The following is a 12,629-nucleotide window of genomic DNA, read 5'->3' as shown; positions in this document are numbered from 1 at the left end:
AGAAAGAAAACACAATACCAGCAAAACTGTGGTTGATAACTGAGAATTTGAAAAGCACATTTTAAAAAATTTAACGGACATGAATAAGAAACCATTTTTGTATAAAATGTAAATTTTCTTCTATTATGATAAATTTTCTCTGACATTCATCATCACATTAGTCAAGTACGTACCAAATATTCCTCTACTCTGATAACTGAAAGAGCTCGAAACTTGTTTGGAAATGAACAAGCATCTTCCTTGATGTAAGGGGCATAACTCCTCCAAACTTGTAATCATTCAGGCCAAAGGACTGACTGACTGACTCAGCAATATTCCAGCAACATCACAGGGGGACCAGAAATGGGCTTCACAATGTACCCATGTGGGGATTCGAACCCGGTCTTCTCAACTCTTTAACCACTAGGCTACCCCTGAAATCTCATAGCTGAAATCTGCATTACTTTCAGTCTTTCAGTTTACTTTTGACTTATTTTGTCTACTTGTCAACAAATCGAACTCCACAACACGATGTACATACAGTTATATAAATCTAAATTCTGTAAATTCTGCCAGAGTCGCACCAGATTCATTCTACCCTCTTAATCAATAAACAGATACACCACTACATGTGCATTACACTGATATTCTTTAAGTAAAACATTTTTACAATGCTGAAAAGATCTGTACAAAAAATATTTCGTTTCTTAGTACAGAGACAAAAATCTGTAAGAATTCACTTCTTGGAAATAAATTCTCCATTTCAAACAATTCTCATATTTTCTGTAAAAAAATATTTTCAGCAGTAAGTACAATATTTAATGAAGATATACTATTCACTGAATATTTCATTCTAACAAATAAACAGTGGTATAACTTGTGACGATACATATAATATATATTTTACAAAGTATACATGTATTTCTTGTAACATGCAATATTTGATGATTTAGCACCTTTCGAATTATACTTGAAAACTGAGAGTCACACAACAGTTGAAGTACAATATCCTATAGACAGTAGATGAAATGTTTCACTTCTGTATTGAGTCAGGCCAAATATATCAACTGGCCATGTAGAAAATGATTCACTGGAACTTTGTTAACAAGAAATGTGTTTGCAATGGAAGCTAACACAGATGCAGTGTCATCGCCTCCATTTCATGAATTCCTCAAAACTGTTCTTTGAATCAACTTTATGAACATATGACCCCTGAATATGTATAAAATATCAGTAATCAAAGCTATTTGAAAGTCAGCCATTGATACAACCAGTCACATGGGGAACAAGGTGGAACACATTCTGGAATTGATCATTAATGAACATAGCTTTGTCAAATGGGGCTAGCAGATTTGATTCAGATCCTTCAAAATCCAATTTGTAAGTTCAAAATTAGGAAGTACATCCATGGATTAAAGTTTGATTGCCCTTGTGACCCTGTGAAAGTGGACACCAATTGTAACACCTACATGTCAGCTGGGGCAACACATCATGGTGCTGTGTCCGAAATGCTCTTTTATTTATCTTATTTAGGCCAGACCAATTTTATTTCTTGTTTTACGGATCCGCCGGCCATATTTTTTCATGAATAAGAAAAAAAATACATATTCATTTTTCCCGCTCCAAAAATAAAATCCTCATGCTTTTATTGGCAAAGAATTTAAACTTACAAAAATATATTTTGATTGTTTTTTGCCCCATATACACTTCATTACTTGCCAAAAATAAAATACTTTTAGTATGCAAGGGAATATTACTTTGACTAGTGATTTTTATTTTTTATTTATTCCCTCCTGCCTTAAGGTTTTCTGAGGACAGAAATCCATAAAACAAGATATAAAATTGGTCTGACCTTATCCTATATTCACTGTAACGTTTGCCTCAAATCAACTGTCCCATTAGTATTGGATTAGATTATTTGGACCTGTTACTTCAAATTACAAAAAGGATTAACCTTGACTTTAAAGCCAGATTGAGTTTGAGTGACAATTAACACTGACTATAAAAATAAATCATAAAAAAATTAAAATACTGTTGCACTAAAGTATTAGAATCCCCTAAATGTGTATGAGATGCCAGTTATGGGAGATGCAAGGGCAACAAACCCATCTACACAAACAAACCAAGCAGTTCCTGTTTCACAGGGGGCTTAATTATTTGGAAAAGGGTTTTCACTCTGGCATGTGTTGTTCCTGGACACCTAACCCTTCACAAATTTAATGCTCTTAAACAGGCATTGTTCAAAGATATTTTTTATAACTTCCACCATTCATGAAATGATTAAACATGTTTGGCACAGTAACATCTAAACATTGGCAGCAGAGCTAACTGTAAATGTCAGGCTGTCTTCTGTGTTCTGGAAATCCCTGTAAGCTTAAGTTGACATGATATTTTACAACATATTCAGGGGACATCCTTGTTTGTGTATAACAGTTTCCATGGCGAGAGGAACCTACTGTCCACACATGTAAAGGGAAGTTTTTAATAAGGCCTCGAGTTTCACCTAACACTTGGAATGATTACGTTACTCTTCACAAATAGCTATTCTGCCATTTTTATTATTTGCCATTTATTGGAAACAGTCTCAGAAAAAAGACATCATCTGTTCTGCTAAGATGACAAAAGCTCAGTATATAATAAGCTTTGTCAACACCATTTGATGCCAGGCCCTATGAAACTAAGCTGACTGAATGCCTCAGTGAGGAAGCCCACAGGGGCATGTATTGGCTATACCACAGTGAGGAAGCCCACAGGGGCATGTATTGGCTATACCACAATGATTGTCATCAATAAGTGGAGAAGAATAAAGGATTTCATCTTTCTTTATACCTATGTTTTTCCAATGAGTAAATATATCTTGTACAGCAAACACTGAAGGTAAACAACAAACTGTGATGTAACAACATGTAGGTACAACAGCTGGAGCCTCCAGTCACATCTCTCTATATCTCATTGCTACTGCTAGTAATATGCATTGTATGGTTTACAAAAATACAACGTAAACCTGAACAAATGTGAGAATTGTTTTGAATATTTCTAATTCTGTCAGTCCAGTAGGCCTGTAGACAGATGCTGGACTGACTGACTGAGTTTGGTTTTACGCCGCTTTTAGCAATATTCCAGCAACATCACAGCGGGGGCTTCACACATTGTGCCCATGTGGGGATTCGAACCCGGGTCTTCGGCGTGACGAGCCAACGCTTTAACCATTAGGCTACCCCACCGCCAGACAGATGCTGGAACATGTAGCTGTATACATATACTGCTCAACAGAAGTTAGAGAATCCCCTGCCTTCACAGATTAACATGATAAACATGTAGTAACATGAGAGAATGGGAGGTTCTCAACATCATCAACACTTCGGTTCATGAAGTAGCATTATTGAAAACCATTCCTCTCACAATAAGAGAACTTTGTGAGATGGTGAACACAGTAGCTGTCTGATAAGATCATATACTTCAATAAAACAAAAATATTTGAATTGTAAGTACCGGTAAATTGTGAATAAAAATTCAAATTTCAAAGCAATAGCTATGACCCCTTCATGGCAAACATTTGTTTGCTGAAGAAACAATCCTCCTCCTTATGGGAGCTACTTGTATTTTGTCTCATTACAAACTGGACCATTGTGAAGAGATCTTGTAGGCTTAATGATAGGCACTAATTACCCGTATCAGTCATAACATTATATTTTCAAACATTTATAGTTACATCTTTGACAGTGGTACACACTTCATCCTCTCCAGAATAATGAAGAAATTCAAGGATGAAATAGGAAGAATAATTTTATCAACCGCATCAAAATCAGAACTTTGAAATACCTGATCTTATAAGTTTGTTTCGTTTTTTGTACAGATATCAACACACCCTGAGTGTGGCGTCAGACAGCAGTTAGGTTTGTAGTGTGTGGTATGCAGCTGGCACTGGACACATGGTTACATAAAACCCATTCAATGAACTTTGAAAACTGACAAATACAGCAACAGAGTTAACTTCCAATCTATCCCCAAATGGTTTCTGATATAAAACATTGGACATTTAAGCTGGAGGATCCTGTGTATCACGCTGCCTGTTATGAAGACCACATGATCACAGTTTCTTGGACATAAGTCTAAATCAGTTTCACTGAGTGAACTGTCGAGCATGCATGTGCCCTATATAGTTGTTAACACAGCTGCTAACTCGGTTGTCCCCTGAAACCCATCAAATTTCTCATTCTTAGTATGGTTTTTCATCCCTGAATCACAAATACTACTTCACACAAATCTCAGAAGAGTTGAATTTGACTATTCACAGCCTGTGTACAGTTCCTATTATTCTCTAATTAAAGCCCTAATCTGGAATTGCAAAAGGGTGCTGGCAGCCTCACAATTCACTTTGCTGAAGGAGTGAACTGGGTCCAACACCGACTTGTACAATTTGTTTAATAATTGAAAGTCAGCAAACTACAAGGTGGAAGTCTTTAGTAAGGTCTTAAGAGTTTTACCATGAGACCCATGGTGTGACACTAACAAACCCAGAATCATAATGAATGATGGGTAATCTGGGATTCAAACCCACAATCATTGGATTCTGGCATCAAATATAATACAACTCTAGATAGAAAGTTGCAACCCCCTCGAAGACTTGGCAATCCCAACCCTCAGACATTGCTAGGAACTCAGTGTAAACTAAAAGAAACTGGCTGATGAATCATAAACAGATTGCAAGTCTACTGGTGATGGGCACTGAATCATGATGTGAAGAATCGGCTCCATTACTCTCCAGACTGGGGTCTTGAGGTCCAAGTAATGCTGTAATGAAATAATAACATTAATATTTAATGTTGTTTATTAATCTGTAGTTTTGTACTTATTCCCTATGAAATTTTGGACAAAATTTTAAATACAGTTTGATTGTCAGCTTTCATGTGCAATATACAGGTACCTTAAAATACCTATCACAATGTACACTATACAGGTACCTTAAAATACCTATCACAATTTACAATATACAGGTACCTTAAAATACCTATCACAATGTACAATATTAGGCTTACAATGTTTGACACCAGAATTTGAGTTCAAGCAAGTACTGGTATGTGCTTTCAGTCAGAGAAACTAGCAACAGAGCCTTCAACAATCATTGACTACTGCTAATGTACTGGAGCAGGGGAAACAGCTTGTTGTGAGTGTCCAACACTGGTACACCTGTGTTGTCATAAGTAGTTCCGATTGAGTAGGAAGGACTGAATGATGTCCATCTACACTGTGTCTCATGTGTTTGTTGTACAAGGTGCTATGAAACTATATGGATAACATTTCAATAAACAACTAGTCTCAAATGACATTAACATCACAAGATCATCCACGCTCCACATTTACATCACAAGACCATCCATGCTCCACATTTACATCACAAGACCATCCACACTCCACATTTACATCGAAAGACCATCCATGCTCCACATTTACATCACAAGACCATCCATGCTCCACATTTACATCACAAGATCATCCACGCTCCACATTTACATCACTAGACCATGAACACACTCCACATTTACATCACAAGATCATCCAGGCTCCACATTTACATCACAAGACCATCCATGCTCCACATTTACATCACAAGACCATCCATGCTCCACATTTACATCACAAGACCATCCATGCTCCACATTTACATCACAAGACCATCCACGCTCCACATTTACATCACAAAACCATCCACGCTCCACATTTACATCACAAGACTCACTCATTCATGTCACCTTCCATGCTCCACATTTACACCATGTTATCTTCCATGCTCCACATTTACACCACGTTATCTTCCATGCTCCACATTTACACCATGTTATCTTCCATGCTCCACATTTACACCATGTTATCTTCCATGCTCCATTTACACCATGCCCATCTTCCATGCTCCACATTTTACACCATGTTATCTTCCATGCTCCACATTTACACCATGTTATCTTCCATGCTCCACATTTACACCATGTTATCTTCCATGCTCCACATTTACACCATGTTATCTTCCATGCTCCACATTTACACCATGTTATCTTCCATGCTCCACATTTACACCATGTTATCTTCCATGCTCCACATTTACACCATGTTATCTTCCATGCTCCACATTTACACCATGTTATCTTCCATGCTCCACATTTACACCATGTTATCTTCCATGCTCCACATTTACACCATGTTATCTTCCATGCTCCACATTTACACCATGTTATCTTCCATGCTCCACATTTACACCACGTTATCTTCCATGCTCCACATTTACACCATGTTATCTTCCATGCTCCACATTTACACCACGTTATCTTCCATGCTCCACATTTACACCATGTTATCTTCCATGCTCCACATTTACACCATGTTATCTTCCATGCTCCACATTTACACCATGTTATCTTCCATGCTCACATTCACCATGTTATCTTCCATGCTCCACATTTACACCATGTTATCTTCCATGCTCCACATTCACACCATGTTATCTTCCATGCTCCACATTTACACCATGTTATCTTCCATGCTCCACATTCACACCATGTTATCTTCCATGCTCCACATTTACACCATGTTATCTTCCATGCTCCACATTCACACCATGTTATCTTCCATGCTCCACATTTACACCATGTTATCTTCCATGCTCCACATTTACACCATGTTATCTTCCATGCTCCACATTTACACCATGTTATCTTCCATGCTCCACATTTACACCATGTCACCTTCCATGCTCCACATTTACACCATGTCACCTTCCATGCTCCAAATTTACACCATGTCACCTTCCATGCTCCACATTTACACCACATTATCTTTGATGCTCCACTGATTTATGGCATGTCATTTTTCATGCTCCACATTTACATCACATGACTATTCATGCTACACATTCACGACTACAATGCTTTCATAAATGAAAAGTCAAAATGCTTGTAATTATTACCTTATCTAGTGTCAACATTCTACAGCTTGACAGATCCATTAACACAGCTGTATATACACACATGGTCCTGGCTCCCAGGCAGATCCACAACATGGCTGGCTATAAGGAATACATGGAGGAAACACAGCGTTTCCCACTCACAAACTAGTACTCTGAGTCCAAGCTCTCCCTCACAAACTAGTTGTCAGAGATGTCCAAGCCCCTAGTTGTAAACTAGTTGTCTTATGCTGAGATGTCCAAACTCCCAATCACAAACTGTTTGTCTTATGCTGAGATGCCCAAACTCCCAATCACAAACTGTTTGTCTTATGCTGAGATGTCCAAACTCCTAATCACAAACTGTTTGTCTTATGCTGAGTTTTCAGACCATAAATATCAGCCTGGAGAGGACAATTATATATGACACATGGTGAAATTTGAAAACAGACAGTAGTGATAAAATAAGTTTAAGATATTTTCATGCCAAACTGTAAACTCAGTTTGTATAGAATTGAATTTCTAAATGATAGGAATCATAGGTGTTTCAAGATAGACAGATGAAATAGCCATTAACTCTAGGTTTCTGTCCTTCACATTGAGTTTATGAACTTCTCCAGTCACATACTCACAGGGAGTAAAGTTACTGCTATGATAGACTGTTCTATTCACAGATGTATGACGGATTGTTTCATTCACAGAAACCACAGACGCTTCCACTCTTCTGTGTTCCATTCACAGAAACCACAGACGCTTCCACTCTTCTGTGTTCCATACACAGAAACCGCAGATGCTTCCACTCTTCTGTGTTCCATTCACAGAAACCGCAGACGCTTCCACTCTTCTGTGTTCCATTCACAGAAACCACAGACGCTTCCACTCTTCTGTGTTCCTTGCACAGAAAGCGCAGACGCTTCCACTCTTCTGTGTTCCATTCACAGAAAGCGTAGACGCTTCCACTCTTCTGTGTTCCATGCACAGAAAACACAGACCTCCAATGAAATGTCTTCCATTCACAGTAACTTCAATGTTAAATGTTCCATTCCAAGAAAAGGGTATGTGGTTTATAGATCGTAAAACATTTCATACATAGTCAGTCTGGCATAATAACAAGGTTCAGCTATTGAAATATTGTATTTCCTTCATAATGGAATCTCCCAATATGAGGCACATCCCATCTTCTTTAATACAGGGACACTGCCAAATGTACAAATAAATGCTTATGTATCAGAGTTTAAATACAAAATACAAACATATTTTTCATTCATATCTCATTTGTATACATCTAGCATTAACCTCTTTGTAAGTAGTTGCTAGTTGATTTGTCATTCAGTGATAACGTAGCTGTAGCTGATAGATACGTCTTCCTATTCCTTCTAAGAACCTGGAGCCGTCTTACAGCACAGTCAAACGTTGCCATTATAACATACTCGTAACTCATGACTGAGGTGTGTGGTCACTCACTCACCAACAAAGACAATATTCACTTCTTGTGAACTGCATCAAATCATTCCATGGCAAGTCCAGTTGGACCAGATTTCATAAATCTAGCTGCTGGACAATATTCAGGAGAAGAAATAATTATCACAAACTGTCTTCTGCTGTATATATTTTGTACACCCAACAGCACACAGAGAACAGGTATCGAAGGTTGTTTCTCTGACTAGTGGTGCTTCCCAGACACATAGTCTTGACATGACTTGCAACACATCTGTTTGTAAAAAGGGTATTTGCATAGTCGCGACTGCTTCAAGTAGAGACATCGGATCGTGTCGTGATCTTGGCAGTCACCGGCTGAAAATACGAAAATATACATATTACTTTCTTACAATGGCTTGATATTGTTTGAACATTGAATGTATGATTACTGTAAAGCAGCCAAAAATGTAATTTGACATTTGCATTTGTACTTGTTACTTGATCAAGGGAGTGGGATCTCATCACTTCATATGGGGCCGATTTGGTACCATGTCCTCACACAGCTGTTGAACCACAGCGCTACATGTCCTCAATGGCACCACAGAGCTACATGTCCTCACACAGCTGTTGGAACACAGCGCTACATGTCCTCAATGGCACCACAGAGCTACATGTCCTCACACAGCTGTTGGACCACAGCGCTACATGTCCTCAATGGCACCACAGAGCTACATGTCCTCACACAGCTGTTGGACCACAGCGCTACATGTCCTCAATGGCAACACAGAGCTACATGTCCTCAGTGGCACCACAGAGCTACATGTCCTCACACAGCTGTTGGACCACAGCGCTACATGTCCTCAATGGCACCACAGCTAGCCAGAGAGCTACATGTCCTCACACAGCTGTTAGACCACAGAGTTACATGTCCTCAATGGCAACACAGAGCTACATGTCCTCAATGGCACCACAGAGCTACATGTCCTCACACAGCTGTTGGACCACAGAGTTACATGTCCTCAATGGCAACACAGAGCTATTGGACCACAGAGCTACATGTCCTCACACAGCTGTTGGACAACAGAGCTACATGTCCATGGCATCACAGAGATACATGTCCTCAGACAGCTATTGGACCAGAGAGCTACATGTCCTCACACAGCTGTTGGACCACAGAGCTACATGTCCTCACACAGCTATTGGACCACAGAGCTACATGTCCTCACACAGCTATTGGACCACAGAGCTACATGTCCTCACACAGCTGTTGGACCACAGCGCTACATGTCCTCAATGGCACCACAGAGCTACATGTCCTCACACAGCTGTTAGACCACAGAGTTACATGTCCTCAATGGCAACACAGAGCTACATGTCCTCAATGGCACCAAAGAGCTACATGTCCTCACACAGCTGTTGGACCACAGAGTTACATGTCCTCAATGGCAACACAGAGCTATTGGACCACAGAGCTACATGTCCATATGGGACCAAAGAGCTACATGTCCTCACACAGCTATTGGACCACAGAGCTACATGTCCATAGCTGGGACCACAGAGCTACATGTCCTCAGCTGTTGGCTATTGGACCACAGCTACATGTCCTCACACAGCTGTTGGACCACAGCGCTACATGTCCTCAATCAGCTGTTGGGCGACAGCTCTACATGTCCTCACACAGCTGTTGGGTGACAGAGCTACATATCCATATGGGACCACAGAACTTCATGTCCTCAGACAGCTATTGAACCATAGAGCTGAATATCCTCAATGGGACCACAGAGCTATATGTCCTCAGACAGCTGTTGGACCACACAGCTCCATATCCTCAACAGGACCACAGAGCTACATGTCCATATGGAACCACAGAGCTACATGCCCTCAATGGGACCACAGAGCTACATGTCCTCTGACTGAGCTAATAGGAGCTGGTCAAGTGTGGCAAGTGAACACTTAAGCACCAGGTTGCCCCTCTGACTCATACAGAATGAAGATGTGACAATGCATCTGCCCCTCACCCCCTCCTGCATCCTTCTGAATGTGGATGTTGGCCGCTGTGATGGCAGAGGGTTTATGGGTTCTACAGGAGTGCTTGTTACAGGCTTGTCTCTCGCTGGGTCGGACTGACCCACGACATTCTGGGCTGGACTGAAGGTTGCTGTCCAGGCACTTGACCTCGCGGGTCTTCACACCAGTACCGCAACTGGCTGAACACTGTAACAGAGGGCGATAGGGTTAACACTGTAGCATTGATGATTAGTGTACACTGTAACTGATAATGGTTAACACTTTAACTCAGGGATGATTAGGGCTAACACTGTAACTCAGGGATGATTAGGGCTAACACTGTAACTCAGGGATGATTAGGGCTGACACTGTAACTCAGGGATGATTAGGGCTAACACTGTAACTCAGGGATGATTAGGGCTAACACTGTAACTCAGAGATGATTAGGGCTAACACTGTAACTCAGGGACAATTATTTTATTTTGATAACACATGGACCATTTTAGGGCTAACACTGTAACAGTGAACTAACACTGTTACACAGGGACAATTATTTTATTTTGATAATACATGGACAATTTTGGTAAACACAGTAACACAGGGAAGTTTAGGGTTTGCACTGTGAACAGCAAGAACAACTCAAGGTAAGGAAATAAACTCAGATTTGTTGTAAGCCATGACATAAAATGTCCTGATATTCTACAGTGCCCTTTACTCCGTTTGCTGTAATGTCTTACCTGTTCCTATGATGTCACCCACCCCATTTCGATCACAATGTCATGTACCCTATTGCTGTCATGTCCTACCTGTCCCCATGGCGTCATGTACCACTCTGGTTGGCATGGTGATAATTCCTGGCATGCCTCTTCACTGATTGGTCGTTGTTCAGCCACACAGTTGACCTCTGACACAATGTTCAGCCACACAGTTGACCTCTGACACAATGGTGTGTAGCTTGTTGCCTAGTTTCTTCATGCACACCACATCCCTCTTCTTGACAGCATACCCACAGGTAGCGTTACACTGTAACACAGGTATCTCAGTCATTATCCCTGACATTCCACATCCCTCTTCTAGACAATGTACCCACAGGTAGCGTTACACTGTAACACAGGTATCTCAGTCATTATCCCTGACATTCCACATCCCTCTTCTTGACAGCATACCCACAGGTAGCGTTACACTGTAACACAGGTATCTCAGTCATTATCCCTGACATTCCACATCCCTCTTCTAGACAATGTACCCACAGGTAGCGTTACACTGTAACACAGGTATCTCAGTCATTATCCCTGACATTCCACATCCCTCTTCTAGACAATGTACCCACAGGTAGCGTTACACTGTAACACAGGTATCTCAGTCATTATCCCTGACATTCCACATCCCTCTTCTAGACAATGTACCCACAGGGTATCTCAGCATTATTACACTGTAACACAGGGTATCTCAGTCATTATCCCTGACATTCCACATCCCTCTTCTAGACAATGTACCCACAGGTAGCGTTACACTGTAACACAGGTATCTCAGTCATTATCCCTGACATTCCACATCCCTCTTCTAGACAATGTACCCACAGGTAGCGTTACACTGTAACACAGGTATCTCAGTCATTATCCCATGACATTCCACATCCCTCTTCTATCTCAGACCTGACATTCCACATCCCTCTTCTAGACAGCGTACCCACAGGTAGCGTTACACTGTAACACAGGTATCTCAGTCATTATCCTGACATTCCACATCCCTCTCTCTAGACAATGTACCCACAGGTAGCGTTACACTGTAACACAGGTATCTCAGTCATTATCCCTGACATTCCACATCCCTCTTCTAGACAATGTACCCACAGGTAGCGTTACACTGTAACACAGGTATCTCAGTCATTATCCCTGACATTCCACATCCCTCTTCTAGACAATGTACCCACAGGTAGCGTTACACTGTAACACAGGTATCTCAGTCATTATCCCTGACATTCCACATCCCTCTTCTAGACACAGCTCAGTACCCATTCCACATCCCTCTTCTAGACAGCGTACCCACAGGTCTGTAACACAGGTATCTCAGTCATTATCCCTGACATTCCACATCCCTCTTCTAGACAATGTACCCACAGGTACAGCGTTACACTGTAACACAGGTATCTCAGTCATTATCCTGACATTCCACATCCCACAGGTCTTCTACTGAACACAGGTATCTCATGTACCCCTCTTCTACAGGTAGCGTTACACTGTAACATAGATATCTCAGTCATTATCCTGACATTCCACATCCCTCT

General features: G+C 40.7%; 1 protein-coding gene across 1 annotated transcript in view; it reads right to left on the bottom strand.

Annotated features, from left to right (window-relative positions):
* Nucleotides 1-472: 472 nt before the first annotated feature.
* Nucleotides 473-12,629, bottom strand: part of LOC124288946 (ADAMTS-like protein 4) — a 272,217-nt gene continuing 260,060 nt past the window's right edge. Inside the window, 6 exon segments of the mRNA XM_046725536.1 lie at nt 473-4,773; nt 6,941-8,710; nt 10,354-10,549; nt 11,149-11,244; nt 11,276-11,365; nt 11,480-11,525. Of these exon segments, the coding sequence (XP_046581492.1) occupies nt 8,580-8,710; nt 10,354-10,549; nt 11,149-11,244; nt 11,276-11,365; nt 11,480-11,525 (559 nt within the window). The 3' untranslated portion in view covers nt 473-4,773; nt 6,941-8,579.

This window comes from Haliotis rubra, unplaced genomic scaffold (genome assembly GCF_003918875.1).
Source record: "Haliotis rubra isolate DU_JTF1 unplaced genomic scaffold, ASM391887v1 Scf43, whole genome shotgun sequence".
Lineage (NCBI taxonomy): Eukaryota > Metazoa > Mollusca > Gastropoda > Lepetellida > Haliotidae > Haliotis > Haliotis rubra.
This window is presented reverse-complemented; position numbering and strand designations above follow the sequence as displayed.